A 27,029-nucleotide genomic window follows, 5' to 3' on the forward strand; every position below is an offset into this window, starting at 1 on the left:
AGCTCTGGCAATATAGTGGCCCTAAAAAGTATTTGGACACTTTAGACAAATGGTCATTGCATTAAAGGACAAAAGAGCAAATCAAGTGACATTTTCAAACATATGACCCTAACTCCTCTATTTCTTATAACCAACTGATCTCAATGTGTGATCTGATCTCAAGTTCAGTTTATAGCTTTTCAAGCAAGTTCATTTCAGAAGTTAAAGTTAAAATTCTCAAAATTGGTTTGATATTTTGTTACAATCACAAACAAGAGTGGCTTCCGGGTCTAAATACTTTTTAAGATCACAATAGAGTTGTAAATCCATACATCATAGTATAGTCAAAAAACTCAATCAGATTCAATCTGTTATGCATGTATTTGTGCAAGACGGAGTGTATGATTTCAGTTGCAGATGCAGGCAGTGTGTTATCTTGTCTAGTCTGAGGGCAGTGCCAGTATAAATACAAAGACGCTCAGATAAACACACATACAGAAAGACCTCTGTGGAGCATGCACAAGAAATTACAAAAGATTCCATCTTTGTGACGCATATTGACAGAGATCTCAAGCACCTGATTATAATCACACTAACGCACTGTCAGTATCACAAACACAGCAGCAGCATTTATTCCATTCCCACGCTCAGCAAGAGACTACTAACTACATTGAGCAATGCATAATGTGCCTACGCCATGCCTGCCAATGCCTGGCCAGTTCTGTCTGATGCCCGCCGGTCACTAGGGTCAGACAATCCTCATGAGATCATTAAGAAACCATATGTGTGCATAACCCATCTGCTGCATTCTTCAGTAGTAATATCATGTTCAAAATAATACCCAATCAGTATTGCCAACCATCTGCAGCCATGCTTACTGGAAGTGTAACCTTCAAAAACCCTTAAAAACTACAGAGCTCCTAAAGGGTCTTGGTGATGGAAACGGGAAATGTTTGTGTTCCCCCGAGAAACTTGCAGTTTTCTCGCAAAACTTTTGAGTTCTTTGCAAGCGAATGCAAAGTTTCTCAGGGCAACACAAAAGTTTTGAAATATATTTTTTCTCCCTTCTAATTTTTTTCCCCCCACAAACAATATCCTTTTAGGGGCTCCGTAAAAAACAACATAACTGACATGAATTTATTCAGAACTACTAGGAACAAATTATGAACCATAGACTGTAAAAAAAGAAAGATGCATGCTTGAGACATCTACACTGCTGTAGAAAAATTAAGTCAAAAAAGATCCTAGAAATGGTCAAAGCCGATTACGCCACATTCCATACGATTACATGGAGAGGGCAGGGTTTATAACCTATACTGCAACCAGCCATCAGGGGGCGATCGAAATGCTTCATTTTTCAGGACGTGCGCGGCACACTTGGTATGAACGAAGGTCAATACTAGGGGTGCCACGATTTACCGCATTAACGATAATCATGATATTAAAAAATAATTAAATATAGTTATCGTGTCAGTTCAAAGAAATGTGCCAGAAGTAAAAAATGTTCCAATTCCAATACCATCCACCCTAAATAGTATTCAACATTAGAATTAGTGTGTCCTAAACCATAGTCAAAACTAGTATTCCAGATACCTGGTTGGTATACTATTTCTGGTTAGAATTTGAGGTGCAGATCCTTGCACACTCTAATGGCTAATATTGCTCACAGCCCATTGCGTGTTGGACGAGGAATCGATCAGAACTACAACATTTACATTTTTACATTTATGCATTTGGCAGACGCTTTTATCCAAAGCGACTTACAGTGCACTTATTACAGGGACAATCCCCCTGGAGCAACGTGGAGTAAAGTGTCTTGCTCAAGGACAACACTGGTGGTGACTGCTGGGATCGAACCAGCAACCTTCAATTTACCAGTTCAGTGGTTTAACCCACTAGAGTCTAGACCACCATCTCCACTACAAACTACAAACACTAATAAAATGGCAGATATGCAAGACCAGTGTTTAAAGGGATAGTTCACCCTAAAATGAAAATTAAGTCATCATTTACACGCATGACGTGCGTGTTCGTGAGACTCTATTAGTGCCACAGTTCACTTCGACTCGCTCAGAAAAAGCACACAAGTTGTAAGAAATCGAGATCAGCAAAGCTTGCCTACTCTTCTGCTACACACTCAAATGCAAGTACTTTTTCTTCACAAAAACAGTACATTTAGGGCATAGTATAAATGGGTGAATTGGGAATACAGAGCAGAACGTGTCCAAAAAAAAAAGTCAAGATGAGGAAAAACCATGTTGCAACTTGTCACATTAATGTAGAATTCATTTGACGTACATTGGCTGTTTAACTTGCAATATGTCTCATCCAATCAGGATTTAGAGTCTGGACACTGTTTATAATATTAGATTTACTGTTTTTACTCACTCAGGTAATTTGAAACTGTTTGTGCACCGATGCCAGACTTATTCGTTTATTATGAATGGTCTTATCTTTTGGTCTGTGTCCCTGAAGTTCCAAATAAAAGAGATAAATCACATAATATTCACTGGATTATATAAAAAAAACAGTACCATATTGTTGTTTTTTGCTTTTTTTTTATTTAGAGAAAAAAATAACTATTTTGTGGTATACATGCTATCATATTACTACAAATGTATTAATCATTATGAGAAGGATGTATTATAATGACAAAAATCAGCCAGTTATTTGTATTATATATACACACCCATAAACACTACCATTCAAAAGTTTGGAGTCCGTATCAGTAAAAAATTTATAAAAAAAAAATACTTTTTTTCATATAAATACTGTTCTTTTGAAGAAAAAAAATTATTTCCACAAAAAAATAACATTTGAACACTGATAATAATAGGAAATTATTCTTAATTTTATACCAAATCAGCATATTAGAATGATTTTTGAAGGATAATGTAACACTGAAGACTTGAGTAATGATGCTGAAAATTCATCTTTGCCAATATAGGAAAAAAATACATTTTAAATTATATATTTAAAAAAGAAAGTTGTAAATTGTTATATTTCACAGTATTACTATTTAATGTTTGAAATGTTAGTATATAGTATCATATTCACATTAACAATATCTGATTTTCTAATAAAAAGAATACACCAATAATTAAATAAATAAAGGCAAAACCAAGAACACTCAACAACTGACATCTTGTTTACTTATTGGAATCACTTATTTGTGGAACCAAAATCAACATGAGCACTCAGGATGTACCATACGTCTTGACCATTGAACTCATACCTCCGCAGACTGCCTTTGGTTCAACCTCAAAGCTACAGTCAAATCCTGTTTTCAGATTTCTTCGGTTGTTCTAGACTCACTCAAGGGCAAAAGCACAAAAGGAGAGGAAGACCATGTTTAGACATTTAAAACAATCTTCTGACCCTAGTCTAGATGAAGAATCTCTTCCAGCTGTATTGTTCAAAAGAACTAAACGTTCAGCTTTCTCTTTCAAAATTCAGCTTCTTCTGCCATAGCGAAGAACGAACAAAAGAAAGAACAAAGAAAGAAATAACGAAAAAGTATGAACATAACAATGAAAGAGCAAAAGAAAAAGAACGAGCAAAGCAAAAAGCAAACAAATCAAAGAAAGAATGAAAAAAGGAATAAAAGAACAAAAAAAGAAAGAACAAAAAAAAGAAAGAAAGAAAGAAAGAATTAACAAAAAGAACAAACAAATCAAAGAATGAAAGAATGAACTAATGAAAGAACAAACAAATAAAATCAAAAGAAAGGAAAAACATGAAAGAAAGAAAGAACAAAAGAAAGAACAAAAGAAAGAAAGAAAGAAAGAAAGAAAGAAAGAAAGAATTAACAAAAAGAACAAACAAATCAAAGAATGAAAAAGAACGAACTAATGAAAGAACAAACAAATAAAATCAAAAGAAAGGAAAGAAAGAAAGAAAGAAAGAAAGAAAGAAAGAAAGAAAGAAAGAAAGAAAGAAAGAAAGAATTAACAAAAAGAAAGAATTAACAAAAAGAACAAACAAATCAAAGAATGAAAAAGAACGAACTAATGAAAGAACAAACAAATAAAATCAAAAGAAAGAAAGAAAGAAAGAAAGAAAGAACTAAAAAAAGAAAGAAAGAACTAAAAAAAGAACGAAAGAAAGAAAGAAAGAAAGAAAGAAAGAAAGAACTAAAAAAAGAAAGAAAGAAAGAAAGAAAGAAAGAAAGAAAGAACTAAAAAAAGAAAGAAAGAAAGAAAGAACTAAAAAAAGAAAGAAAGAAAGAAAGAACTAAAAAAAGAAAGAAAGAAAGAAAGAAAGAAAGAAAGAAAGAAATAAAGAACTAAAAAAAGAAACAACAGAACAAGCAAAAGAAGGAAAGAGCGCATGACGAAACGAATGAACTAAAGCACAAAGAAAAGGAAGACAGAACAAAATAAATGTTGAAATGTAGTAGTTTATAACAGCAGATGGGGCTGTAGGTGATTGGACTCAAAAGACAAAATAGAGAGAAACTGGACAAAGGAGTGATGGACAGACTGTCCTCAGGGTGTTGACAAGAACAAAATGATCATATTCACTTGAAAAGACAGAAATAGAATCAGGCAGCACATACAGGACATCACAAGATGCCGCCCCCCTCCCCCCGCCCGAGGTGAGGTCACTGGAAACACAGGGCCATCCCATAATGACACTTAACTTCTCAAAGCCTTCACGTACAAAACATGAGCTCTCTAATGTGCATGTGCATGCCAATGTATATAAATAAATAAATAAAACAATCCTTTTCCTTTTAAAGGGGAGCTTAAGGGCATTGTGGGAAAGGACAGAGAGGATAGGAAGGAGGAAGGAAGGGCTTTGACTGCTGGCACAGATCTGGACAAACATCCATGCACACTCGCAAGTGGAAACGCAAGCGGCGTGTGAAAGGAAAGCAACTCTCATCTCCAAGAAAAAAAAGCCTCCGCTCAGAAGATGCTAAGGAAAGATATAATGGGGGTTGAAGGCCAAAAAAGGAGACTGACATTTTTCCCTTCAGGATCTCACACTTGTGACAATGCTTGACGAATGCACATATTATCTCGTAGGGCACTTGTTACACAACAATAGTGCGTACTTGGAAAGTAAAAGCTTTACGAACAATCCCTCAGACTGACCCGGTGAAGTCCAAAGAGTGTACAGGAGATTAAAGAGGAAACGTCCCGTGCAACGGCAACCTGATAAGCTTGGAGTCATTAGTTCTGTACTAAAACTCAGCAAGTTGGCTGTTACCTTCTAAGGCAGCATCCTAGTCGAATTGTAACCTCATTAGTGACTGATTTAAAAATAGTGCTCCTCAATTAGCACATAGTAAAGCCTAAAACAAACAATTCTAGCTACATAAGATAGACTTTTAGATGGTAGCATTACAGAACATCTTAGCAAGGCCGTAATCACGTCTTGAACATGGGGAGGGGGGCGAAAAAAATGTGCATTCGAATTATTTGCAAATAATAATTATATTTCCAAATAAGCACATTCACTCTTAATCGTATGCCTAAAATAGCTCTGTTAAAGTTAATTATCTCTCACGTTAAATTACGAATTACATTACTCAAATCACGTAAATGATTTTCAATTCAAAACACTGACATTTTTGGCCATATCCAATTATTGTGGGATTGCCCCCATATGGTGGTTACGGCCCTGCATCTTCCAGACCGCAATTCATAACGCTACATACATTACTGCATTCACAATGTTGTCTCAGGGGAGGGGGTTTCAGTTTTCAGTCATGGCTTGTTTAACACTTATTTAACACTTGGCTAACGGCCAAGAATACTTTGATTTTATATAATATAATTAACGTGTATATGAATGGTACAGTGGTAGAGCTTTCGCCAGCCGTGTCAGAGGTTGAGAGTTCGAATCCGCCCTTGTATGGATTTTTTTTTTCTTTTTCGTATAGTTTTTTCTCTCTCATCAAAACGATTATGTTCATCAGTGGTTGTATATCAAGCAGGGACACGCAAACGTTTGAATTATTTTGTTATTTCAACAGAACGAATAGAGAGTATCCGCAACGCAACGGATTGAAGCGCGCGTCGAGTGAAGACAATGCAGTGTGTGCGTGAGCCACACGAGTAAACACTGTAGCCTATCTGCGCCACTGATCGCAGCGGCAACGAGCACTTTGATCACTTGATAAAAAAAAAAAAAAAACACCATTTCAGCGCTAGTATCTTATTTAAAAAACGAACGAAATGATTGCCCTGCCAGTTAACTGGAGATGTTTTATTTAGAGAATTTGTAGAATTGGTACATTCAGGGGGGAGGGGGAGACGGGGGAGCTTTACAGGGGGTATGACTTATCTAAATGAGATGTAAATGAGCCCTTTTGTCATTCCCAGAAGGGCGAGAACTTGCCAATCTTTAGAAGCAGATTTCTACCATTTCAGTTTTTTTTGAGTGCCTACCTTCAAATGGCCACAACTTCTCCAAATATTATCAGATTTACATGTGTTACACATCTTTGGAAAGCTTGAATACTACACTTTCAGAATATGTGAATAACTCAAAATGCCCCAGAACCGACTTGTGTCCCTACTTTCCGTGACTGGTCACATATAAGCTAGGGCATGCGACTAGTGCGTGCAACGTAAATTTTATCATCAGCATAGTACTCGCATAATGCACACTAGCAGACTGATTTTTCTAATCGTGAATACATCTTGACTCTTTTTGCATCAATTAGTTGGTCCACAGAGTGGCAACACTGACCCAAGGCTGTTATTTCACAGACAAAAAAGAAACGGAAGAGACGGAACAAGAAACCGCTGGAGACTGCAACAACAATAGACGGCCACATTGACGAGCACTTCTGTGAGAGGGGGTTCAGAGATACCTGCGACTCTAGCACACAGACATTTTTTTCAAGCACAGCTTATTTAGAGATGTAGCACAGACATTGCACAAAGATTAAACTTAAGATAAAACCGCGTTTCCATTACCCCTGTGCAAATTGAAATTGGGAATTGAAAATACGCCCAATGGAAACACATCAATTTCAACGTCAAAAAGTCCCCTATAGACCTTATGTAGCCCCGCCCCTTTTCAGCGCTGCGCTCATTGTCTTTTGACTTCCGGTCTGTATTTTCACAGCGATTCTGCGTTTATTAATGAACGGCTTGTTTTAAAATCTTCCCGGTCGACTGACATTTGTTAAGTCATCTGCTTTAAACATCACAGTCCTCATGATAACTTTCGTTAACTTTACATTAAGTAAATCCACTTCAAAAGCGAATTACTCCTGGACAGCAATGCCATAGAAATATACAGAGCGACCGCAAAAACGGAAGTTAAAAGACAAGATTCTAAAGATGGCGGCGCCCTCGTTTCTCTGGCGCATAAGGTCTATATCGCAAAAAAGTTTTTACGCTCGCATGAGGTGGCAGTTCGAAAAAGAAATATTTCACAAAACTGCAATGGAAACCGTTTTTACGTATTTACAGGTCACCTGACGTAGATGTTTGGAGAGAAGACGGGACAGAGTTGTTTATTAAACTCATAAAAGACAAAAGAATTACGGGAATACTGGATTCTAAACCACTAAGAAATGCCACAATCAAGACCTCGAAGCAGATATGAGGAAGAAACACCTCATACGCAGCCGCTCCAAAGTATACAAAGTTTCCCTTGCCATTAATACTTGGATAACATACCTACGTCTCCTTCGATTAAAAATAATGGCTAGTGCGGTGGCTGGGATATATGTTAACCTACCAAAATCCATTGCCATAATTGTTGGAATTATCGTGAGAAAAAAAAGAAAAAAAATGCTTCAGTCGCATAACATCGGTTAATGGAAACTTTTAGACATTTAGAAAATATTGCAAACGTTTCGCGAAAATTTGTGATGGAAACGTGGCTTATTTGTGTGTGTTAAGCCCCGGTGTTCGCACACGTTATCAAATGGAGTATTTACTTTTAAAGGCTATGCCTTCAGATGTACATGTATGCCAAGCGTCCAGATATAGCCTACTCAGTTCAGATATACAAGGCGAGACACTACAGGTGAATAGGGTAAAATTTAAAAATAACAGATATCACCATTAAACTTCCTCAGTTGATTACTCACACAAGTATATATAAAAAAATGTATTACAAGTTTTTGAAATGTATATGTTTATGCAAATTAGGCATTATCTCATTAAATATGGGAGATTTTGCATATATTTTCGGTAGATAGATCTGAACATAATGATAAAGCCAGGTGCAAAATTCTTTTTTCATTTTGTTTACACACAACACATAAAAAAAATAAATAAAAAAAAATCAGAGGGATTTCAGGATATATGCTTTCATTACCTAGGAAATCAAAATATACTGTCCTTAGCCTTAAACTGATTTTTCAACAAATTTTTTTTATTAAAATGTCACAGAAACCAGGCCAGGAATGATGTATTAACAAATCCCTCTGAAAATATTTTCAGAATACTGCTGAGTGTATAACTGGAAAGTTTGGTGTACACACAGTAGGTGCTACATAGGCTGAGATGTTTGTACTGGAGAATGACAAAACTCATTTTGAGAAAATGGCATTTAAAGATTTAAATAGCTCTAAATGAGATTGTGATTAGCTTTAAATCCCACTTGGTTACTGATAGAAAGGAAATGCCCATATTTGGGTTACATAGCATTGTGCAGGAGACTCAGAGCTTTACAACGATACCGGTCATGACAGACTTCAGTAAACAGACGGAACTCGGCATGTCGCGTTGGAATGCTAACTTCTTGGTAAATTCGGGAGAAACTTACTGCCGCAAGTAAACAAAATGTAATAAAATAAACATCTTAATGTATATTTTCAACGTTTTCTTTATAGCAGCTTGAAAGAACACATATTGAAGGAGTAAACTAGCCCACAATCTCAAAACTGACCACTGCATGAAAAATCGATGTTTTTGCCTGCCGTGTCTCGCCTTAAGCATTCACGTCAAAACTGATGTATACTTTGAGCTTAAAGGCTTATTCACCACTGGCAAAAAGGGCTTTCAATAAAACTATGCAGTAGAGAGGTGAATTTTTTTTTTTTATCTGTGCTACCTGACTAGAGAAAACAGAGAAAAAAAGGCTGTTGTCTTCCCTTTTGCCAAATAGGAAAACTTCAACACCCATAATGCACTGGGCATGTTGCCATCCAAGGCCACTCCCAGTCTGCTGTGGATACGCTTATCCAGAGTCAAATACCACCTTCCTTTAGTAGTAAATACTTCTTAGCAACTTTTTTGTCACAATGGTGTCGACTTGTATTGTTCCCAGGTGCAAGGATTTAAAGAGTAAACGTTTAGCGTGAGTGAGTTACTTTCATTGTCGGTCCAGTGAAGGATCCAGCACGTTGTAGGCAGCAGGTAAAGGTAAATCTTAAATATGGAGAGAACACCGTGACAAAAAATTTGAAAAACTGTGTTTGTAGTCAACATTTCAAATGGAAAAACTAAAAAGAACAACCGTTATGTCAGTACCCAAACCAAAACACTACCCAACTACTACCCAAACCAAAACACCGTCGCGTACAGGTAAGAAATCTGTTGCCATAGTGTTCCCTTTTTACCATAATGCTGTTTAAAGAGTAGACAACCTATGATAACATTTCCAGTGATAAACCTACTTACAATAACTGTTTTGTTAATATAACCTTCTACCGATGGGCAGGGACACAAAAAAGCGGAAGCATAATCTATAGTATTCACGAAAGCCCTGGAGCTGTCAAACGTAAAATGTAAAAAACTTCATCCAGCAGACTTTTGCTGACAAATAAACGTGAATTTCTTTGTCCAGGTAACATGGAGAATGAATAATCACTGTTCATTTACATATACTACCGACATTATAACAATACAAAGCGGGTTGAAAATCAGGTGATGCACTTCAAGTGTTTGCGTAACTCACTCAGAGGCTGACGTTAGCAGCTCTGAGTGAAAAAATACATAGAGCTCACAGAAATACTGAGTGAAATAATGGGACATGAAATGGAAGTTGTGATAGTCTTTTCTTCCCTAATGTGATGTATATCCGAGTAGAATGGCTTCTCAAATCGGGAATTGATTTTCCCTCATCTTCATGACTTGAGGAAACAAAATATCTATATCTATATATAGGTACCATAACTTTTCTACCAAGTATAAGAGTACCGTCTTTGCTTATGCACCTCTGATTCCTAAAATACTGCATACATAGGCAGCTCACTAATTTCTAAAACAACCAATGTGGCATTTCTATGATGCAAGGTTGGGCAGAACTAGTTTTCCAGGAAATACAACAAAACCTGCCGAGACCTCATTAACCTCTATTCATGCGAGTTTCTCTTAACCTCACTGTACCCCCATCAGGTTTTTTTGTACCAGGAAGTGAGGTTCAAGTCTCATACCTGCAATAAATCACTCATGTAACATCTCATGTGTATCAGATAGATAATAGCTACAAGGCTAAGAGCCGCAGTGTCTGTTTTCAACTCTTACATGTGATTCTGATGGCTGTGGCAGAGATCCAGGACTCAGCACAGGAGATCCCGAGGGGCTGCAGAGCTCAGGGAAAGGGTTCGGAATAGCTGGCAAAGACGCAGGACGAACTTGGAACTCTTCTTCTTGAAGTCGCCTACAAGGAGTGACAAATAGAAAAAAAAAAGAGAAAAAAAAAAGTTGTACTTTTGCAGTGAACTCATCTTTAAAACAATTCAAATATACCTACCGTTCCTGAGGCTAAAATGCCCAGGACTAAAACATCAAACCGAACCTTGTTATTTTCATCTCATTAAGGTCTCATTGCTTCATTAACCATGCAGTATTCCCGATATGTGTACTTTAATCAATATGAAATAGAGCAGGGAATTAAAGCCCTGAAGTTCCCTGAAAACTTCAGTGCTGTAAAGTGATAGGCTAATGAAAAATAAATCAGAAGAATCCACATGACATTCTCACCGCTGCATTACTATTCTACTACAGAATATATGAATGAAAGCGAGAGATTTGAAACCCACTTAGCCAACCGAGAATCGGTTCATGAACTCTCATAGTGTGCGGCAGAGTTCAGCCGACAGACACACAGACTGCAGATTTTAAAACTCATCTTCGGGTCTTTGATCTACATCAATAAAACCGAGAATAATACATGACTGCCTCAGCGCAGTTTGAGCGACCATAATAACTGAGGGAATTTTTAAAATCCGAACCGTAGCAGGGGGTGGGACGTTCAGGGTTCATGGCCGAGTCAGAACGAAAAGAAGACCGTGTGTCTGTGTGAGTGTGTAGAGACGGAAACCTCTGAGTGAACCCATCTCGATGTGTGTATGTGTGTGAAACTACACCCCGCTGCCACGGAGATCAGAGAAGAGCGGATGAAAGACAGCGAACGACACAGAAGCCCTGCAGAAAGGTGAGGTGTAAAAGAGCTGATTAGAACAAGCACTCGGAGAGGATTTCGGAAAGAGAAAAGATTATGACTTTGAGAAGATGACTTGAAAAGTAACACGCATACATAACATGCAATCAGTAGCGACTTACGGGAGGCTATGAATACTGTTTTTTTAAATCCAAAACAACAAAGTGCTAATTAACCCAATGATTAATATGTAAAAAGAAATTGACACACACACACACACACGTGTGCATACATACATAAAATACATACATACACACATACGTGTGTGTGTGTGTGTGTGTGTGTGTGTGTGTGTGTGTGTGTGTGTGTGTGTGTGTGTGTGTGTGTGTGTGTATATGTGTGTGTGTGTGTATATGTGTGTATATCTATATATCTCAAATCATCACACACACACATTTAAAAATACCTTTTTAATCAACTGTGGTAATATTTTAGTAATAACTATTTTTTTATGATTAAATCGCACAAAATTACATGCACAGAACTAGTCATAATAAATGTCTTGACAGGGATTTCTGCAGGGTTCCAACAGCTATAGACCAAATAATTTAAATAAAAATAATTAGATAAAAACTGCACTGACAAAAATCAAGTTCAAAATGATGAAATATTAAAGCATAATGAAGCACAATTACAATATCGTTCAAGAGTTTTGGATCAGTAATATTTTTTAAAGACATTAATACTTTTATTCAGCAAGGATCCAATTGCTTTAAATTGATCACAAATGGCAGAAAAGATTTTTACATGAACAAAAAAATTCATTTCAAATAAATGCTGTTCTTTTGAACTTTCAATTCATCAAAGAATACTGTTTAGCAGCACAATTGTTTTCAACACTGATCACCAAATCAGCACATTAGAATGATTTCTGAAGGATCATGTAATGAACACTGAAGACTGGAGTAATGCTGAAAATTTTGCTTTGCCATCACAGGAATAAGTTTAATTTGAATAGTGATAATGTTTTTGTAATTATTCAATATTACTGTTTTCACTGTATTTTTTCAAGTGTAGAAAAATGACTTTCAATTTCAAATTTTGCATGATTTTCCAGAACTGGAAATCATAACTTCCCATTTTCTTTGTGTGCACTGTGCATGTACATTACCTGACAGCCTGTATGTGCATTGGCTGAGATCGCCGGAGCTTTTGGGCCGGAGAGTGGGGGGCGGTGACTTTATTACTAGGGGCCCGTAGCTGTGGGGCCGCTCTGTTGCCATGGAGCCCACTGCCATCGGTGCGGTGCAAGAGGGGGGCGGAGTCCGAATGCTGGGTCCCACAGGTTGCATAGATGCTCTCATAGGATGAAAGAGAGGCCATGTCATTCACCAGGGCCTCCAGATCTACATCATCCTCTGCAGCAAAACAAAACATGCATGGAGAGAGAGAGAGAGATTGAGTCTTACATCATTCACAAGCAACAAAAGTGTATCAGCAGCAGCACCGATACTAAGAGCAGCCTAACAAATACATTAAATTCTCATAGGACACTGTAATTAATAATTGATTATTATGCATATTACTTAAGAGACTATGTAATATTTGTACTGTTTTTGAATTGTCATGCTGCAGAAGCAATTTATTAAAAATAAAAATAGGCAAAAAAGATATTTAAAAATTATGACAAAAATAATACTTTTATTCACCAAGTATACATTAAACTGAATGGAAGTAAAAACATTAATAAATGTTACAAAACATTTTCTATTTCCAATAAATGCTGTAAAAAAAAATCTATATGTATATAAAAAAAAAAAATCTATGCAAAGAAAAATACATCACAGCAGCACAATTGTGTTTAACACTGAAAATAATAAGAAATGTTTCCTGAGCACCAAAATCATATTAGAATGATTTCTGAAGGATCATGTAACATTGAAAACTGGAAATTCAGCTCTGCCATGACAGGAATAAATTACACTTTAAAATATATTACAATAGAAAAAGTCATTTTAAATAGTAATATTACACAATACTATAAGAGACTACTTTCAAAAACAAAACAAAAAAACCTTACCAACCCCAAACTTCTGTGTGTGCATGTATTTCTTTCTTTATTTGTGTGTGACTGAATAAAAAAAAAAAATTTCTAAAATAAAATGTTGATAAAGTCATGTTACACTGAACACGTCACACAATGTTACACATCACCACATAACTATTATATTAGGGGGTTTATATTTATTAGTTTTGATAAAGCACAACTTAATTTAACTATCAATTCGATCATGGCGAGTTCTGAAGCAACAAGGCATCCTCACACTGGCACCACCATGTTTGACTGTTGGTAAGATGCTCTTAGATTCTGGAATGCCGTTTTCACTTCATGCCAGACATAATGGGTCACATGTCATCCAAAATGTTCCATTTTTGACTCGTAGAACATTCTTCCAAAAGTCTTGGGGATCAGCCAGGTGCTCTTTTGGCAGATGAGAGATGAGAGTTTATGTTTTTGGTTAGCATTGGTTTCCACATTGCTCCTCTCTCAGCCCACATTTCTTTGGAAGAGTTTTTTAAGATCCTCTGTGGCTTCCTGAATGATTTTAGGCTGATCCTTTGGACACACTATGACAGATTGGCCACAGAACATGCACTACCATGTCCACTTGTTCTCTATATGCATTATGGTTCAGTGGTGTCCCAGAATTTCAGAAATGTCCTCAGCAAAAGGGGATATCAAAAATGTTAATCCCTTGTGTTTCAAGTTATTTTATTTTGAGTATGGATTGTTTACTCAAATACGTTTGCATCTTGAGATGCTGTGGCGTAGTGGTGAAAGATCTAGGACAGTAATCAAAAGTTTTTAATAGTCTGATTTGAACAGTATTAGCATTAATCATGAAAACAATGCAATATATCGTGCAACTAGCAATAAATTGCCACAAGATGGCAGTATCAAGTTAAATGAATAAACACTCAAATAGTCAGCCCTTTGGTCACATTTCCCAGTGTTCCCTGACCTGATCGTATCCCTCAAGTCACACTCACATAGACTTATCGAGATATGACCCCTCAACACTACACTGACATTTCCAAAACCAAATATTCCACTAATCTTTCTCACAGAGAAAACAGGTCACCATGAATGTAGTCTGTGCTGTGGGAGGAACAGCAGGTGGTTTGTGGGATTACTCTGTAATAACGGCCGCATGTGACGCTACATGCCTGTTAAATGAAGCAAGAAAGACAGGTTCAAATAGTTGGCATGTGTATTTTCACTAACTTGATGACTAGAATGCTTTACCTATTGATTCAACTGAGGGTCACCACTTAAGGTCCCGAAGAAAAAACACAGTACTGCATTTTATAATTAGCATTTAGCATTGTTTTTCATCTGCCCATCCGCAACCTTATTAAAACAGCCCTGAGACACATTTTTGGGTCATGACCCCCGTCAGTTGAGAAGCACTCTGTGCAATGAAGACCCATAAAAAAACAAGCTTTTAAGGCCCTAGAGTGATTTCTTCTAACAACTGGTGCGTTTAAAAGGTTAGCAAATCATGCTAAAATGTAATGCTAGTGCAATGTGGGCCACCAAAGTGCTTTTCCCTCATCAGGTCAAACAGTTATCATTGATGAAATGTGACATCTGTATCGATCCAGGCTAGTAAAGAAGGCAGCGAGATGACCATGCTATCAGTAGACTATTTGTAGACCATCCAAAAAGGACATTTAGCTAAGCTAACTCACTTTATAACAGGAGCAATTTTTCATATATTGACATAAGGCTCGTTCACACCAAGGATGGCAACTATGACGATAACTATAAATTTAAAGTTTAAATAATCATTCTATGAGAATAGGAAAGTCCACACTGATAATGGCACAGGAACAATATAATCAGAATCACTTTCAAAATGATTTTTTTCCAGCTGATGAAAGATAAAAACATTAACAGCTAATCAGCATCCACCCAACTTAAGAGTTTGAGCCTTTAAAACATCAGACGACATGACTGAAGCCCGTGCTTGTAATAAACAGAACTTTATTGTGCGTTACAAATCCTCTCTTAGAATGAGATCTGCATGATTGATATTCAAAATGGTAAGCAAGCGCTGCTTTGATTAGGGTTTGTATATCTGCAGTTCTAGTTTCTGTTCTTGAATGACAAATATAGACTATTAATACCTGCTGATGTAGACAGTTATTTCCTTGCACAGAATGCACAGTCTAGTTGACAGCCACCTGTAGTCCTTTTGTAGTCCGTTGCCGCTAGTTATTTTATCTCGGCTTGGAGTCTCACGGTCTTAAGTGGACTAAATGATAGGAGTCCTGCATAAGTCACCTGTAGTTACAATTTTGAATTACGAATGAATTTTGATTGTTTTTTTAAATGAAACATATACATGGATAAATTGTTTCCAATAAGATTAAAATCTATAACATGCATTTAGAAAATTCTCATTTCATGCCGACTTTAACTTAGCTAGGTAGCTCATATTTACAAGGCTAAATCAGGTCTAAAAGACCTGCTTCAGACTTCCACTAGAATACCAGCAGCGTCCGAACTGTGCATTCCGTACATACCCCAGACCCACACACTTCCGCATGTGTCCGAGCGCAAGTTTGTGTATGTAACAAGAGAGCTCAGCAAGTGTCCTATGTGTAAGAGATGTCTTTTTAAAAGCAAACACACAAACAATAACATACGATGAATAGGACTGTTAAAACAATGAAGTACAATAAGTACAAGATCTTTAAGAGGTACAACCAGTACAAGTGAGCGTCAAAGAGCATTTCCATTAATGCTCTCAGCGCTATGTGGTCCAAATATGCCTTTCCAAACACTCCCTTCCTGTCTTCTCATTCACATCTCTTTAAACTACATGGTTTAGCTCCCCAGTACTTGAGTGAGCTCTTAACGCATTATAGTCCTTCATGTCTATTGCGATCTCAAAATTCCAGCCAGTTGATAATACCTAGAATATCAAAATTGACTGCTGGCGGAAGATCCTTTTCCTATTTAGTACCTAAACTTTGGAACAGTCTTCCTAACATTGTCCGGGAAGAAGACACACTTCTATAATTCAATGTTAGGGTGCATAGATTAGGTCAGCCAGAACCGGGAACACTTCCCATAAATCTTGATGTACTCGTTACATCATAAGAAGAATGTCATCTACGCTAATATTAGTCTCTCTGTTTATCCTGAGGTTTACCACAGTCCGCCGGATCCAAGCCGTATCCCGTTCTGATGAAGGACCTGCGCCTGGACACGAGTCACGACGACAACGCAGTCCTGAAGTGTCAACTAGTCTCTCCCCTGTGAAGGCCTCATTCCCTTCCCTTTACCTCTGTTCAGATAAAACGTTGTCAAAATAATTCTGGTTCACATAGATACGCGAAAGCGACAAAAAATTCAGTATTATGAATTTTTAAGGCCAGGCAAGTAATTTGGTGAGGTCAATTTGTAAAGAAAGACTACACACATATATATTCAAACGTGCATACCTATAGACTAAACACGTAATACGCATGTGCACGCCGTCACCGTTTTCATAGATACGCGTTTTTTTTTATTTACACAGAGATAACATTTTTCAACGTTTGCATCTTGGAACCTCTTTCAAGGTTTACGTTCTCGAGCCACCAGGCACTGTTGTTGTGCAAATGAGCGGGCCGGAGCGCATTAAGGGTTTTCTGTTAGAATGATGTTGTGCAAGCAGCCCCTAAGTTAATAACTAATGATCTTTGCAACGGAAGTGAATCAATCATAACTAACTTTAGCTGGACAATAACTTTATTCTTGAGCTGCTGTAAAGCCAAAACAATCTCTGTTACTTTAATTTCCTATTATCACTGTAAAGCTGCTTTGAAACAATCTACATTGTTAAAAGCGACTATATAAATGAAGGTGACTTGACAAAGCCACAATACTAACAAACACTAACATTACCATTAAGTACTATGTTATTACCATGGTTTTTAAAGATGGCACCAAGGTAATACCATTTTTTTAGAACACGGTTTAAAAGTAAATCCATGTTTTTATTATGTTTACTCTCTCTCTCTTTGTGTGTACTGAATATAGGTCACCTCATATAACTCTAGCCTCAACTTATAGAGTGCAAACAGGCATGTAAGTGCAAGCATGCGCGCATATGCACACCCACCCACCCAATGGCTGGACACAGATGACCAGAAAAAAAAGAAAAGAAAAGAAAACACAAGAAAGATTTATGGGCTTTCATGCTGTGTGTCTGTGTGTGTCTGTGTGTGTCTGTGTGTGTCTGTGTGTGTCTGTGTGTGTCTGTGTGTGTCTGTGTGTGTCTGTGTGTGTCTGTGTGTGTCTGTGTGTGTCTGTGTGTGTCTGTGTGTGTCTGTGTGTGTCTGTGTCTCTGTCTGTGTCTCTGTCTGTGTCTCTGTCTGTGTCTCTGTCTGTGTCTCTGTCTGTGTCTCTGTCTGTGTCTCTGTCTGTGTCTCTGTCTGTGTCTCTGTCTGTGTCTCTGTCTGTGTCTCTGTCTCTGTCTCTGTCTCTGTCTCTGTCTCTGTCTGTGTCTCTGTCTGTGTCTCTGTCTGTGTCTCTGTCTGTGTCTCTGTCTGTGTCTCTGTCTGTGTCTCTGTCTGTGTCTCTGTCTGTGTCTCTGTCTGTGTCTCTGTCTGTGTCTCTGTCTGTGTCTCTGTCTGTGTCTCTGTCTGTGTCTCTGTCTGTGTCTCTGTCTGTGTCTCTGTCTGTGTCTCTGTCTGTGTCTCTGTCTGTGTCTCTGTCTGTGTCTCTGTCTGTGTCTCTGTCTGTGTCTCTGTCTGTGTCTCTGTCTGTGTCTCTGTCTGTGTCTCTGTCTGTGTCTCTGTCTGTGTCTCTGTCTGTGTCTCTGTCTGTGTCTCTGTCTGTGTCTCTGTCTCTGTCTCTGTCTCTGTCTCTGTCTCTGTCTGTCTGGGATACTGCCTCTACGGTCCCCACGAGGAAAACGGCTTAATAAACAGACTAAATAACGTCTTATTAAACATCTAAAAATGCAGAAAAGTTTGTGTGAGGATTAAGAGTAGAGGAAAGAAACCATCATTATCAGTTATATAACACAATATAAACAGTAAAAGTTAATGAAAAGTCCCCATCATGACAGTGTTTACTGAGCTATACAAATCCATCCCCAGAAGTTAGTTAAATATGACTAACCCTCCTTTTGATCTGAATTTGGGAAGGCTCTCATTTGGAATCGCAAATTCGGACAATCGCGCTCGGACGGAGTAAAAGGCAACCGTACCTAGTGTGAGTACGCCCTACATCTAGCATTTTTTCTCCCTTTTGGGGGTCTGTGGATGTCAGTATTTCTTACAACCCTTACCAATGTGCCTTGACCACAATGTATACATGTCTACACACAAAAGCCTACTGTGGCTTTCTGAAAAATCTATATGCTTCAGGGTAGTGACACGTTAAAGCAAGGCAGCATCTGGAGAGCAGAGCAGGACACACACTCATGTACACAACTAGATCTGTGGCCAACAGCCTTGCTCACAGCTAACGGTTAGAGATTTGGGGAAGGCCCTGGCTTGCACAGCTTTTGGAGGATATACAACCTTAAGTGCACAGAATCGCTGCAGCTACAGGAGGGGTCGCCAGTAACCTCTGTGACCTTACAGAACCCTGTGACCTGCACAATGCCACTGAGGACAATGCTGCTTGTGCAATGCAATTCATATTAAAAGTAAATTAATGTACAGAAAAAAAACAAGGGAACTTTTCTGTACCGAAGGACCCTTTAATAACCGACCTGGGTGATTAGGAGAGTTCAGATTGGAGGACTGCTGGAAGCTTGAACCAATGAGATTGGACGGTCTGTGAGACGGGGTCCGGTCAACATTGTCCTGAAGAAAAAGAAAGGGAGGAGGAGATCAGAAAGTTCAACGGTCATAAGCGTGTACACGAGAGAGTTACGTCCTACATACATCGGGGTCAGAGGTCACCCTTCTGCCGGAACTCGACTCTCTCGTGAACGTGTGTGCGGCCATTGCCGGAAGCCAGTGATTATAGAATATAAAGTTTTAAATATGGATATTTTTCTTACAAAAACCCATCGCTTCTCTTCAGAACGCATTTATTAAACCACTGGATTTATAGATTACTTTTATGATGGATGGATGCGCTTTTTGGAGCTTCAAAAACTCAGGCACTATTCAATGCCATTTCAATGCTGGGAGAGCCAGGATATTATTTAATACAACTCCGATTGTGTTTGGCTGAAAGAAGAAAGTCAGATACACCTAGGATGGCTTGAGGATGAGTCAATTATGGGATCATTTCCATTTTTGGGTGAACTAATCCTTTAATATGCTGTACCTGTCTTGTGTCATTAATGTTAACTAAAGTACAAAACAATAAATAAAAAAAACTGCTGAAAACTGCTCTTGACTAAATAACATCTTTAGCTTTAATATAATTAATCTATATTTAATTTATACACTATAGTCAAGTCAAGTTTATTTGTATAGCGCTTTTCACAATACAGATTGTATTAAAGCAGCTTCACAGTATTACATTTAAATAATACAACAAAGTTTATTTCAAGAGGAATTTATTGATTGATAAAATTAAATTAAATATCCCCAAAATATCCCCAACTGAGCAAGCCAAAGGCAACAGTGGCAAGGAACCGAAAAACTCCATCAAGTGACCTAATGGTGTCCTAAAACTGCATCAGGTGACCTAATGGAGAAAAAATAGCTATAGTATTTCATACCTGAATACTGTGATTTATGAAATCTGTTTATTTTACATTTTTTTTTTTTTTTTTTTTTGAACATTGAACATTGAATTGAACATTTTCAATTCAATTCATGTTTATTAGTATAGAGCTTTTCATAATAAGTATTGTTTCAAGGCAGCTTTACAGAAAGTGCATAGTTCTACGGATGGACGGATGGATGGACTATTGGGTGAGCTATTCCTTTAATGTTCTGGTTTACATCCCAGTTATAACTTGGAAATAAGTCAAATACTGCAGTGTAAACCTGAAATAATGAAATCTGAAATAATACATCAAATAGGTTATTTATTGGAAAAAGTCAAATAACATGTTAATTTATATGTGTATAACCTTAAGCAAACTGATGCCAATGGACAAATACAGTATATCTTATACTGCATGTGGAGATGGGTACTGAATGCCAAAACAGAAACAATGTGAGGAAAAATATACATATGTCTTTGGCAGTAGTAATTACATGCACATATTTATTTGTGTGTGTGTGCGTGTGAGAATAGAGTCCCAATCATCATTCCCAATGCATCAACATAAAACTAGGAGCAAAAAAGGCAAACTATGCACACAGCAATGGTTTTAGCGCTCTCAAACCACACACAATCTCACACCATATAATTCAAAGCATGATGCACAAAAGCTAGAAGCAATAGTCCAAGAAAAAAAAAATAAAGCCACATTTTCAATTTCCAGTTTTCTAGGAAACCTAAGAACATGGAAGCCGAGTTTCCAGGAACTAGCCTCTGCCAGAGGTCCCCATGCTCTCTTCTCTCCCTGCCTTCTTTCTATTTCTCTCTTCTGCTCTCTCTTCACGCTGCACCAAGCCAGCCAGCTCTCAGAAAAGAGAAAAACATCTATAAAAACAGGAAGGGAAATTTACTGCTCTGAGAAAGCTTCTCTAATGCTTTAGCCAGCATACTGTTAATCTTGCACAGTGTTAAAAGACCAAAAAAAGTCATTAAATGCTGCTCACCGACACCAATAGAAAGTGTCCAGTTTATATTCTCTCATTTAAGTGGGGTTTAATCTTGGCCATATTACTTCAAATTCAAACGTTAAAGCTTTTTACATACTTTTTACTCTCTTCAAGGAAGCACAAAAGTGGAACGTACCAGGATCTGTAGCAGGGGATGACAGAGGAATGCGAGAGGGTGTGTGTGTATATGTGTGTGTTGTACTTGGACAGGCTCCAGGCCTTGTGTCCGTTATGTAAACCTTAACCCCCCAGCTGATTCCACAGGGCAACAAAGGCAGTGAATTTCCTAGAAAGGCAGGTCATGTGACCCTTGCAGAGCCTAGGCTATTAACAAAGAGTGGTTAGAAACCCAAAGCATTTAGGAGTTGACCTCTGACCTCGAAAGCTACAACTTGGCCATTCTAGGCGCTGCTGTGATATACAAACGCATTGACAAACATAAACAACTACTCAACTTTCCCATTCGGCTCTTGGTGAGCAGACACCCTGCTATAAACCTGAAACACAATACCAAGTCTCCATTTGACCTATGACCTCTGACCCTAATCTTCATCCTCATTAACTACAAGCAACTTAAGACTTGCAACTCTCCACATAACTTCCCTAACCTTAACTAAAGAAGAGGAATAACAGATGACACAGACATAACAGATGAGACATACTGACTGAACACAATTTGCAGCAAAAATACTCAAGATTTAAGATTAAAAATAAGAGGTACACTTCAGATAAGAATAAATATTGAGAAAGACAGGAAAGGAAGAAAAGAAAAAGTCATAGGGATAGAGCGACTGAGTGAGTGAGTGGAAATAAAAGCTAAAGCAGAACGCTTTAATGCTTTCATTTAAAAGACAAAAACCAGGAGCACAGTGCAAGCCAGGGTGCCTGGGTTGTGTTTGCTTAAAGTGAATATTTGGGCTGCGTTGTCCCCGTGCTAGGGAAGATTCGGGCCAGGTGCCTGTGGCTCTGAGAAACCCCCTGCAGTGAGGGCAGCCCGCACCCCTGCCTTCACTGTATACACTGATGCTCTGCCAGGTTCACAAGCACCAGCCACTTTATAGGAGACCTGGGTGGGGGTGGGGCAGGAAAAAGGGGGGGAGGGTCTGAGAAAGAAATAGTTTGTGGAAGGGATGGGTATTTTATAATGTTAGATAAGGAACATAAGGAGTGCAGAAGATAAGGAGAGTCAAATATAGAGAGAGGCCTGACTGTGCAGCCCTGGTATAAATAGCAACACTTTGCATGTCAGCATGTCAGCTGTGTGGCACCATGGCAACGCCATGGCGACGAAAGGCATGCGGACATGCCACAGAACCCTTGGGAACCGCTGCGCTGAATAGATGAGTCCCTCTATGCTGGTTCAGGAGGATTTGTGCATGTGCGTGTGAGCATTCGGGTTTTACATGCATATTCTGCTTGAAGAGATATTACAGCACGGTCAAGAAACACTGACACAGTGCCCTGCTGAACTTGAAAGCTCTGTAGACTCCAGAGCACTACAACTACACTAGGGTATACCTGGTAGTTTGGATGGTGGAGGAAGTAGTCTGGGCATCCAGCTAAGGCCATGATCACAATCGCCGCAAGTGATGTGAGCCGTCACATGCACCTCCAAATTCCCTGCGCAACAGCCTGAGAGAAAGACAGAGAGAGAATTGGTTCATATCGAAAATATTTTGAATCTCAGTTGGGATCAGCACTAAAAATAAAAACAGTGACAACCACTTTGCAACATTTATGTTAAAAAGGGTGTTGTGTTCATTCACAAATCAGTGGAGTTTTTTAGCACAAGTTAAGAACATTCAAGTTCAAGTTGTAAAGAAAAATTTCATTTACTGGAAACTGAATCAGTGAGCCATTAATGAACAACTCAGTTGAGTGAATGATTTGATGTCAGGAGAAACCTTCTTAAAAATGTCTGTTAGTGTACTTTCTGAATAAGAATGTTGCCTAATATAATTTAAAGCAGGACATAAAATAAGACTTACCAAAAATTGCATAAAGGCAAAGATTCCCCTTTCAATAAATACACATGTAAATATATAAATTATATAAACCTCATTAATTCTTAGTATTTGGTATGTCTTCTTTAATGTTAATGACAGCAAATCTCAAACAGAACTCCACAAGTTTCTGTAAAACCAGATGATCATGTTATTCAGCATGATCCAAAGATATTTTTTGTGCTCTAATGGAAGCAATAAAACTGCACAAAATTTGCTTTTCAACTCGTTCCTATGCTCCCGCAAGGCACCTAATAGTAGTGGTCGACCAATATTGTTTTTTTTTTGATGGCCAATACCGATATCTTAGAGAGAAGGGTGGCCAATATATGCATCTAAATCACAAATTTAAAGATTTAAAAACACATGCATTACAACTGATGAAATTAAGTTCATATTTATTTTACTTAAAGGTGCTCTAAGTGATGTCACGTGTTTTTTAGGCCCAACATTTTTTTGTCACATACAGCAAACATCTCCTCACTATCCGCTAGCTGCCTGTCCCCTGAACACACTGTAAAAAAAACACGGCCTCTGTAGACAGCCCAGGTTCCACAAACGGCAAGGAAAAACAAACTGGCCCAGCCTGGACCACGAAACATAACAAACAGTGTTCCAGCCAATAACCGACAAGAATGATTTGTGGGGTTAGTGCGCGTGCACATGAAGGGGAGTGTGTGGGGAGTGGAGGAGAGAGAAGCATGAAGAGAGAAGTTAACTAGAGGAGAGATGTCCAAACAACGACTAACGTTAAAATTGTATATTCTCTTGAATTTTGATAAGGCCGACACACGACCAAAGAGACGACGTTCTGATGAACAAATAACAAAGAATAGGGAAAAGGAGGAGGAACACGAAGTCCTGAATTTACATCGGAAAAGGGTTCAAAAGGTGGCGAAAACTCCGCCGGCAAAAGGGCTTCCAATCCGACATTCATGTGGCTCTGTTTTTGCTGGACAGGTGGGTAAATCCAGTTTGTTTTTTCGAAATGGTTCATGGCAGTTTCAGGAAGCACGGAAGGGAGGGGGAGGGGACGGGATGAGGAGGAAGGAGGGTCGAGCTAGCCTCCGTTTTGTTTGACAATACTTCGAACATCAACAAGAAGTGACGTCACCCAACATCGCTTAGAGCACATTTAATATTCACTAAATTACAAATAATTAATAATTAAAAGAAATTAATTAAAGGGATGGTTCAGAGTAAAATCAACCTAGGGTCCTTTGCACCATGACCTCGAGCCAAACTTCTACAGTAGTACAGATAGGTTATATACTCATAAAACAAGACATTGGAAAGTTTGTAAGTACATCAGAAGTTTATTTAAATAACACTTCCCTGATGGCTAATGCTACCGCTAACCCGCACGTCGAGGTCACTTCAGTGATTAGGGGAAAGCACATAAAAGTCCTGGCAGAAAGCCAGTATATCCAACATTTTTTATAAAAAAAATTCCGAAGTGTTGACAAATTAGTTTTAACTAATAATTGTTGCAAACTGGTACTACCAACAAAATATTAGTGAATTCCTGGAACTGGGCGTCGTTACACTACATCCTTATGCATCGCTTTCTGCCAGGACTTGTACGGGCTTTTCCCAAATCACTGAAGTGACCTCGACGTGCGGGTTAGCGGTAGCATTGGCCATCAGGCAAGTGTTATTTAAATAAACTCCTGATGTACTTAAAAACTCTCCAATGCCTTGTTTTATGAGTACAGAACCTATTTGTATGTCTGTAGAAAGTTTGGTACCATTCCGGGCATTATTAGTGGGGTAATTTACGAGATGCAGCCTAGGTTCCATTAGCGCCTGCACTGCACTGCACTGTGTTTGGCTCGAGGTCATGGTGCAAAGGACCCTAGGGTGATTTTACTCCGAACCATCCCTTTAAATGAAAAAAAATCAACTTGATAAAAAAAATGTATCTGTAAAATAAGCAGGCTTATAGTTAGGATGGCAATTTCTTGATTCAGTAAACCTACTATAGTATTTTTCACAAATAAAGATTTTTTTATACATTAAACACTGGAACCAGAGTGAATCTTTATTTTTTATTTTTTATAAATACAAGGTAATACTCATTTTACATACAGCACACAATGAAAATGACATGAATATGACAGTGGCCAAATGGATATAGCAAAGCATAGTTTGAATTGAAATCAAGGGTTTAAAGTTTGTCAATCATGCATCTGTGACAGCTGTTTTGCATTCAATCATTTGTTACATTTATATAGCACTTTTCTGGGTACTCAAAGCGCTTTACATATGGAAGGGGGGAATTGGTCTCTGATGCAAAAAAGTTAGTTCAAGCATTCATGACCTCTAGACTGGATTACTGTAATACATTACTAGCTGGTTGTCCTGCATCCTCAATAAGCATGCTACTATTAGTCCAAAATGCAGCTCCTAGAGTTCTTACCAGGTCAAGAAAATACAACCATATAACACCAATGTTATCATCTCTTAGGGCTGGGCGATATGGCTGAAAACTGTATCACGATATAAGTGTTTCATATCGGTCGATATCGATAATTATTGAATTTTTTTAAAACATATTTAAAATAAGGACCAGTCCAGGAGACAAATATATTACATTTAAAGATTTTTTATTTTAAATTTAACCTACCTCTGATTATAATCACATCAGTTAAAAAGGCAGAAATGTCAACACGACCATGGAAAACTCAAAAGTCTAAAATCACAATGAACACTTAACAATTATCTCTTAACATTAAGGTGCAAAATTAAAGAATACGTAAGAAATGCTTTATAAAGGGGTGGGCGATATGGCAAAAATATAATATTACGATTTCTTTCTATAAATTATATAAATCTATTTCTTTCTATTTTCTATAAATTATACATTGATACTTATTAAAGCTATTAATAAAGTTATTAGTCAAGAGCAGTGAGTGATTTTCTCTTTACATTTTGTTGTTTTATTAACATTAAAGGGATAGTTCTCCTAAAAATTCTAATTTTCATAATTTACTCTCTCACGTTGTTTTAAACTCGAATAAGTTTCTTTCTTCTGTTGAAAATAAAAGTTATTTGGAAGAATGTGGGTAACCAAACAGTTGATGTACCCCAGTGACTTCCATAGTATATTTTTCCTCCTATGGAAGTCAATGGGGACCAGCTACTGTTTGGATACCCACATTCTTCAAAATATTAATATTAGAAAATATTAGAAGGCAATTAATACAGGTTTGGAACAACATTAGAGTGCGTAAATAATGAGATAATTTTTATTTTTGGGTGAACTATCCCTTTAAGGACAAGCGGCAGCGTGTTTACTATTACTACTGTCTCTTTAAGAGCTGCGCGCGACGCGTCTATTATACACGCATTTGACAAGCAGATTTTCTCTCAATTTTCTCAAGTTTGCTTTCACTTTAGACATATCCGACTAGTTTATGTAAACCTTGTGTGTATAACAGTATTAGCAAAATAAGACTCGAAAGATAACTTAGTATTCAGGCGCTGGTAGACAGGCTTTTAGTGCATGTGAGCTTCACATGTATGCGCTGAGAAACTAGCTAGAACAGCGCATAAGCACGCGAATAACAGAAAAACTGACGACGGTCTTGCATAATCTGCAGACGACATTGGTCTGACTACGGTCAGACTTTAAGTCAGGCGAGCTGACTTTTTCTGTTTTATCTAGTTACTAGAGAGTGAGTGCCTTTGTTCATGCAATCAAACTTGCTTTGCTGGTTTCTTCCAACGAAAAAAATAAATAAATAATTATCGAACGTTTTATCGAACGCATTTTTTATTGATATTGATTACGTGTCTATCGCGATACATATCGTTATCGTTTTATCGCCCAGCCCTATCATCTCTACACTGGTTACCCATTACGTTCCATATCGATTACAAAGTACTGGACCTTCTTTAACCCTACAATCCATCATGCTCTTTAAGATCACAAAACTCTGGGCTTCTGGCAGTACCTAGGATATCGAAGTCCACTAAAGAATCCACTAAAGTCTGGAATAGCCT

At 37.9% G+C, this 27,029-nt stretch overlaps 1 protein-coding gene across 3 annotated transcripts in view; it reads right to left on the reverse strand.

Moving 5' to 3' along the window:
• Positions 1 to 27,029, reverse strand: part of grb10a (growth factor receptor-bound protein 10a) — a 62,996-nt gene that overhangs the window by 26,326 nt on the left and 9,641 nt on the right. Inside the window, exons 2-5 of one of the 3 annotated variants that reach the window (XM_082185097.1) lie at positions 22,540 to 22,653; positions 19,059 to 19,152; positions 12,452 to 12,698; positions 10,422 to 10,557 (exon numbers count right to left, since the gene is read on the reverse strand). In XM_082185097.1, coding sequence (XP_082041223.1) covers positions 10,422 to 10,557; positions 12,452 to 12,698; positions 19,059 to 19,152; positions 22,540 to 22,590 — 528 coding nt within the window. In that variant the 5' untranslated portion in view covers positions 22,591 to 22,653. The remainder of the gene's footprint in view (positions 1 to 10,421; positions 10,558 to 12,451; positions 12,699 to 19,058; positions 19,153 to 22,539; positions 22,654 to 27,029) is intronic. The other 2 variants (XM_082185096.1, XM_082185098.1) reach the window with 2 other exon arrangements.

Source organism: Leuciscus leuciscus, assembly GCF_965113295.1.
Source record: "Leuciscus leuciscus genome assembly, chromosome: 12".
NCBI lineage: Eukaryota > Metazoa > Chordata > Actinopteri > Cypriniformes > Leuciscidae > Leuciscus > Leuciscus leuciscus.